The sequence below is a fragment of the Wolffia australiana genome, chromosome 4 (genome assembly GCF_029677425.1).
Source record: "Wolffia australiana isolate 7733 chromosome 4, ASM2967742v1".
NCBI classification, from domain to species: domain Eukaryota; kingdom Viridiplantae; phylum Streptophyta; class Magnoliopsida; order Alismatales; family Araceae; genus Wolffia; species Wolffia australiana.
The window spans coordinates 12,095,001-12,102,815 of record NC_135838.1 but is presented as its reverse complement, the minus strand read 5'-3'; the positions used below and the strand labels follow the sequence as shown (position 1 = coordinate 12,102,815).

General features: G+C 44.5%; 1 protein-coding gene across 1 annotated transcript; it reads left to right on the top strand.

Annotated features, from left to right (window-relative positions):
* Positions 1-226: 226 nt before the first annotated feature.
* LOC144702508 (geraniol 8-hydroxylase-like) lies at positions 227-6,885 on the top strand. The gene is made up of 6 exons (XM_078574561.1): positions 227-698; positions 2,613-2,795; positions 4,383-4,434; positions 5,046-5,162; positions 5,399-6,075; positions 6,142-6,885. The coding sequence occupies exons 1-6, from the start codon at positions 315-317 to the stop codon at positions 6,787-6,789; spliced, it is 2,061 nt and encodes a 686-aa protein (XP_078430687.1). The 5' UTR covers positions 227-314; the 3' UTR covers positions 6,790-6,885.
* The last annotated feature ends 930 nt before the right edge of the window (positions 6,886-7,815 follow it).

Genomic DNA, 7,815 nt, shown 5'->3' with positions numbered 1-7,815 from the left:
TTGGGAAAACTCCAAGAGATGACGCCCTCCACCAACTAAAAGATGCTAAAAACACCAAAAAGAGTATGGTCTCCCTACGCGACTCTTATTTTATCCAAATGTTCATATCAATTACTGCTGGCACACTGTATTTTAGAAATATTTGGTCTCCTTCACTGTTGGCATCTTGGACAAGTGTATACTATGAATCTATGAAATGAGTTAAAAGATATAACTTTATGCCACTTTTTTCACAATTGGCGCCTTTAAATGTGCTCAAGAATTCAGCCATACCGAATTGGCAGATAACCTCAGAAATCCAGACGAAGAAGCAGATGGCATTCGAGTACTTGTTGATCTCGTGTCTTCTGTTGATTCTCTTCCGGCATGTCCTCCGAAGACCTCTCACGAATTTGCCGCCGGGGCCACGGCCCCTACCGCTGCTAGGCAATATCCACCAACTCGGCGGTCTCCCCCATCGTTCCTTGGCAGAGCTTGCGCACCAACATGGCCCCCTCATGTCCTTGCGCTTGGGCCTCGTTCCCTACCTCGTCATCTCCTCCCCCGCCGCAGCCGCGCAAATCCTCCGCAAGCACAACCAGGTTCTGTCGTACCGGGCCCCGCCCGACGCGGTCCGAGCTCTAGACCATGACAAGCTTTCCATGGTTCTTATTGTTAGCTCACGCAGAGTAAACAAGGAGCAACCTCGCAAGATCCCAGTTCAATGACAATGAGAGAGAGAACAAAAACAATGCAATACTTTCACGGAGTATCGGTGAACATTCCGATATTCTCACGTACATTTTATCGAACACAATACGGGCTATTTAATACCCAATACAAAGAAAGAAAATAACAGTCTTGAAAACGTCCGTCCACGTGGACCTATCAGCTTCAACATAACTCGGTCCATCGTGTAATTCAGCTCCATCGTCTTCGATCGAACGGCTGTCCTTCGTTCTCAAAAACAGAAGAAACCGCATTTCGTTTTATTCGGTACTTCCGGCGAGTTTCTTCTCTTCTAGAAGATCTTCATCAGGATCATACTCCTTCAATCTCCTCCTTGATCCTGAATGCTCGGATCTATTTTCTGTAGACCCAACTTATCACGGAATTCACAAAACTTAATCTTCCCAAGAGATTTTGTAAAAATGTCAGCAATTTGTTCTTCAGTTCTCACATACTTCACAGAGATTTTTCCGTCTTCAATACAGTCTCTGATGAAGTGAAATTTCGTATCAATGTGCTTTGTCCGACTGTGGTGAATAGGATTTCTGCTGAGCTCAATGGCGGATTTATTGTCAACCTTTATCCCCACCATCTTTGGGAATTTATTCTTCAACTCCCCAAGCAATCTGCTCAGCCATATTCCTTGGCAGGCAGCTGAAGTAGTAGCTATGTACTCTACTTCACAGGAGGATAGAGCAACTACCTTCTGCTTCGAACTGCTCCAGCTAATTGCCATAGTACCGTAGAAGAAAATGCTTCTAGAGGTACTTTTCCTATCACTTGTATCTCCAGCGAAATCGCTATCACTGTAACCAATTAGCTTGGCTGATTCTTGGCCCTTTTCATAGACTAGACCATAACTCAAAGTCCCCTTCACATATCTTAAAACTCATTTTGCTGCAAGAAGATGGCTTGAGTTAGGATTCTGCATAAAACGACTAAGAAAACTCACACTGTGTGTTAAATCAGGCCTGGTGTGAGTAAGATATCTCAAACTTCCAATAAGGCTTCTGTAGGTGCTGACATTCACCTCAGAACCTTCACTTTCCTTGAAATTCAATCTAACTTCCATTGGAGTTTGAGACGGATTGCACTCTAGCATTTCAAAAACTTCAAGCAATTTAGTAGAATATCTACTCTGTTTCAAAGTTATCTTCGCTGGTCCTTGCTTGACTTCGATTCCCAGATATGAGGACAGCAATCCGAGGTCACTCATATCAAACTCCTTCTCCATTTGCTTCTTGAATCTGTGTATTTCAGATTTCTTTGATCCAGTAATGATCAGATCATCAACATAAACTCCCACGAGTAAACTGAAATCTTCTTCATGCTTCAAATAGAGTGCATGTTCTAAGGTGCTCCTTTTGAAACCAATACTGGATAAATTTTGTCCAACCTGAAATACCAAGCTCGTGGGGCTTGCTTAAGCCCATACAGAGCCTTCTTGAGCTTCAGCACACAATCTTCCTTTTCTCTGATGATGAATCCTTCAGGCTGTTTAACATAAATCTCCTCCTGAATATCACCATTCAGAAATGCGGATTTCACATCAAGATGATGAATATCCCAATTTCCTTGTGCAGCTAGGGCAACTATGAATCTGACTGTCTCGAATCTGGCAACTGGGGCAAAAACCTCATCGTAGTCAATGCCTGGTTTTTTAGAATATCCCTTGACCACCAAGCGAGCTTTATGCCTTATCACCTTGCCTTCTTCATTCTTCTTGATCCTGTATACCCACTTTAGTCCAATGGGTTTACAATTTTCTGGAGGACTTACTAGCTCCCATGTATCATTCTTCAGAATGGTTTTCATTTCTTCCTCCATAGCAACTTTCCAGCATGAATCTTTAATGGCTTCATCGTAGTTTGCAGGTTCCTCTCTGACCAACAAACAATATTCAGCTGCCTCTGCTGCTACTGGCGATGTTCTTTCATAGATTTCTTGAAGATCTCTCATCCCTCTTGGAGCTTCTGAGATGGAACTTCCAGTCTGCTGACTTGACTCGCTTTGAGCATTGTCCTCTGCAAACGATTCTGCAGAACTGTGTGCATCTTCAAGTAACTCAGTATCCATCAAATCTCCAGGTGAAACTTGAAGTCGAAATTCGCCAATTTTGGTGGAATCTTCATCGGTATTCCAGTCCCAAGCTTTTCCTTCTTCAAATATGGTGTCCCTGCTCACCAAAACCTTTGAAGATACAGGATCATAACACCTGTAAGCTTTGCTCCCTATCTCATAGCCAATGAAGATGGTTGGTTGACTTCGATCATCAAGCTTCTTTAAGTGTCCACCAGTATTCTTCACATAGGCAATTGATCCAAACACCCTTAGGTGTTCAATATTTGGCTTCTTCCCCATCCACTTCTCGTAAGGTGTCATCCCTTCTAAACTTTTTGTTGAAGACCGATTCAGCACATAGACACATGTGCTGACAGCTTCAGCCCATAATTCAAGGGGAAGGTTCTTTTCTTTCAGCATGCTGCGAACCAAGGGCATAATAGTCCTATTTCTCCTTTCTACTACACCGTTGTGCTGAGGCGTATACGGTGCAGTGAGCTGCCTCTTGATTCCTTCTGCATCACAGAAAGATTTGAACTCTTCTGACAGAAATTCCCCACCTCTGTCTGTCCGCAAGCATTTGATCTTGGTATCTTTCTCATTTTCTGCCAGCGCTTTGAGCTTCTTGAAAGCTCCAAATGCATCTGACTTATTCTTCAACATGGAAACCCATATTAGCTTTGAAAAATCATCAACAACTAGGAAGAAATACCTGTTTCCTCCTAATGAAACTGGAGATATTGGGCCACAGATGTCTGCATAAATCAGCTCCAATGGCTTCTGAGATATTTTATCTCTGGAATTTGGGAATGGCTTTCGAACTTGCTTCCCAATAATGCAGCTTTTGCAGTGCTCTTCTGGAATGCTGATAGCTGGTAGTCCACAGACCATCTTCTCTTTCGCCATAGTGTGCAATGTGTGGTAGCTTTGGTGACAAAATCTTTGGTGCCACAAGGAAGCTCTTCTTTCTGCCTCAGAAAGCAAACAGGTTTCTAAAATTCTCAAGTTAATGAGATAGAGTTTACCTGCTGTTTTGCTCACTTTGGCCAAGAGTGCTCCTCAGGTGTCGTAGACTTGAAGAGTGCCATTCTTCAAGCTGATTTGGTATCCTTTGTCATCAAATACTCTAAGGCTGAGTATGTTAACCTTCAAGTTAGGCGTGTATAACACCTTATCCAGGCTAATAATTTTTCCATTAGCACACTCCACATCAATTGTGCCTTTTCCTTCATACTGAATTACTGACCCATCTCCAAAACGAACTGTACCTGTCTTGGTACTATCCAGGTAATTAAAAATTTTCTTATTACCTGTCATGTGTGAGGTTGCTCCTGTGTCGAGGTACCACAGGTTTGAAGACAACGCATCTCCATGAAGACCTTGTAGAAGAATGTCATCAATTTCATCAGAGAATGCCATCAGCAGAGTAGATTCTTCTTTGCCTTCTGCTGCAGCCAGATTGACCTTTTCTTCCTTCTTCGTATCTGTACGACATTCACTTTTGAAATGACCATATTTCTGACATTTAAAACATTTTACCTTTGACTTGTCAAAAACTCTTCTGCCTTCATCCTCATGAGATTCTGAGTTGCTTCTCCCACGTCCTCTTCCAGAATTCCTTCCTCTGCCTCTGCCACGACCTCGACCGGAAGAACTCTGAGCAAGGTTTTCTTTCTTGGTCTTCTCCAATGCTCTGGTCAAGAGTGCTTGCTCCTCTTCTCTAGCTTCACGTTCATTTAGCCTTAGCTCATGAACTTTCAAGGAACCAATCACTTCTTCCACAGTCATAATACTTAAATCACCGAACTGCTCGAGAGAGAGAGTCAAAGCGTCGTACCTTGATGGCGTAGCTCTGAGAAGTTTACCCACAACTTCTCTTTCAGGTAGCCTTTCTCCAAGACTCCTTAGCTCTCCCACCACCTTAGTAAACCTGTGAGAGAAATCAGCTACGCTTTCATCTTTCTTCATTGAAAGATTCTCAAACTCTCTTCTCAAGCCTTGCACCCTGGACTGTATGACTCTTTCAACTCCAAGATTTGAAGTCTTCAGAATCTCCCAATTCTCCTTTGCCGACTTCTTGGTGTCCAACTGATCCATGACATCTTCAGGAATGGCTGAGAGAATTGTAGACAGGGCTAGGCGATCTTTCTTCCTGTTCGTTTCCTCGCCGGAAACCACATCCCAAAGTCCATTTGCTTCAAGATGAACCTCCATCCTCATTGCCCATTGCCTGTAATTCGTCTTGGACAATAATAGAGACGGAAATTGACTTGCAGGAAGAATTCTTGGTACCTCCGCTTCAGCTGCGCCTTGCTTGTCAGCTGCTGTTGATGTCTCTCCTCTCCTCGGCATCTTCACGGGTCCTTGGAATCAGAACAGCTCTGATACCACTTGTTAGCTCACGCAGAGTAAACAAGGAGCAACCTCGCAAGATCCCAGTTCAATGACAATGAGAGAGAGAACAAAAACAATGCAATACTTTCACGGAGTATCGGTGAACATTCCGATATTCTCACATACATTTTATCGAACACAATACGGGCTATTTAATACCCAATACAAAGAAAGAAAATAACAGTCTTGAAAACGTCCGTCCACGTGGACCTATCAGCTTCAACATAACTCGGTCCATCGTGTAATTCAGCTCCATCGTCTTCGATCGAACGGCTGTCCTTCGTTCTCAAAAACAGAAGAAACCGCATTTCGTTTTATTCGGTACTTCCGGCGAGTTTCTTCTCTTCTAGAAGATCTTCATCAGGATCATACTCCTTCACTTATACCCCCGGCCCCGCCTGGCGAGCTCTCCGCAAGATCTGCAACGCCCACATATTCAACAGCCAGAGGCTCGACGAGAGCAAAGACTTACGCCAGAGAAAGGTCAGAGAGCTCGTCTCGGTCCTGCAAGCGAGAGCAAGAAAGGGGGAGCCCGTCGACGTTGGACGCGCGGCGCTCACGGTCACCATTAACCTCATGTCCAGCACGATCTTCTCTGAGGACATGGCAAGATATGAAGAGGATTCTTCCGCAGACTTCAAACACTTGCTTCGGCAGAGCTCGGTTGCAGTCGCCAGCCCCAACATTTCCGACTACTTCCCTCTGCTCCAGTCGCTGGATCTGCAGGGCCGCCGCCAAAGAGCCTCGCAGACAGCGCAGAAGTTGAAGGATGTATTCTCCATAAAAATTGACGATCGCCAGAGCTCGAGACAATCAAGGGATATATCCGAGCCAGAGGATTTTTTGGACGTCCTCCTAGACGCAATTTCCGCTGAGGAACTCAACCGTCCTCCCGTGGAGGCTCTCCTTCTGGTATCATCGCCCTCTCCATCCCCCACCCTACTTCACAACATGATGGGGTTGTTATATTTCTTGCAGGATCTGTTCGGTGCGGGAAGTGAAACGACTTCTTCAACGGTGGAATGGGCAATGGCGGAGCTCCTGCGGAACCCCAAAGCCATGGAGACAGCCCGAGAAGAGGTAGCCTCAGTCATGGAGGGTTCTGGGGAGGACGCGGTAGGGGAGTCTGACATTACCCGGATGCCTTACCTACAAGATGTCGTTAAGGAGACGCTCAGGCTTCATCCGCCGGCCCCTGTATTCATCCCTCGTCGAGCATCCGAGACCGTCGACTTGGCAGCGGACGACAAGTGTAAGTCTAGTTACACCGTTCCAACGGATACGAGAATTTTGATAAACGCTTGGGCCATTGGCCGAGACCCGACGACGTGGGGCTCCGACGCCGACCTCTTCCGCCCGGAGAGGTTCACCGCCGGCGAACGCGGCCACGTAGAGTACAAAGGTCACCATATGGAGTTTATCCCGTTTGGGGGCGGTAAGCGGATCTGCCCTGGCTTGCCTCTTGCGTCGAGGATGATGCACCTCCTCCTTGCCAACTTGATATGGTTCTTTGAGTGGCGTCTTCCGGAAGGGACGTTGCCGGCTGATGTCTGCATGGAGGAGGAGTTCGGGGTTACCCTTTCCAAGGCAGAACCCCTTCTAGCCATACCTGTTCTGGCGAAATAGGGCCCCCCAGTTCTGAACTAAGCATGCTGTGTGTTCTCGTTCAGTTTTCGACTTGCTATGTATCAATCACTTTAAATCGTTTGCCCAGAATATTGATTAAGAGCAAAATATTTATGTCAAGGAGTTTTAGTCGACAAACGTGCCACGTATTGGTCTTCGACCAAAAGGATTAAGCTTAAAGAATGGACTTGTAAAACTGAATACGTGCCCCTTTACTCCTTATGAGATTAGAGGCTAGGATTTAACAGAAGTTCAAAGAAAGATAGGATCAAGTATATACGGGTCAGAAGGAAATCTAATTATGATTGGTAATAGACGATTCGATCAAATATAGAAGGTTGCATTGTAAAGGGCAAGATTAAAACACAGGAAAAGACTGTCATCTTATAAATGTTAACACATGTAACCATCGAATTTTCAGAAATAAGTGTCCCCACTCTCACTCTCTCTCTCCCTCCTTATCTTCAACTCCTCTGGTTGAATTCTTTAATGGTATCAGAGCCATCTTCGGGCTATGTCCGTAGAAACATTGGCCGGGAAGACAACAGCTACTGCAGGTTTACCAAATCAAGTCATTATGGCTGCAAAGGGACAAGTCTTAGCAATGGTACCTAAGGGAAACATGATGTCTTGAAAGCTTACTGACAACAGCTATCAGTCTTGGAAGAGATGCATTCTATATCTCATAGCGGGGTATGATTTATTTCAACTGACAACTATCCTCCAATTCAATCGATCAGAATGACAATATAATTGATAACCAGATAACAAGAAAAGGGGAAAATAGATGAACAGTTTCTTTGATTCTTGCATGCTATACATTCAAACCGATTATTCAATGCAATAGCAAAGAAGAATCAACTGAGGAAACTTGGTAAATACTTGAAAATACTTTCCCTACGAGCAAGAAGTCCAGGATTATGGAATTTCATTGATTGTTTCATTATTTCAATAAAGTAAATCTACCAACAGATGAGTAAGTACCTCCCTTCAGATCTATATTTGAATCCATAGAGCTAGCTGGCC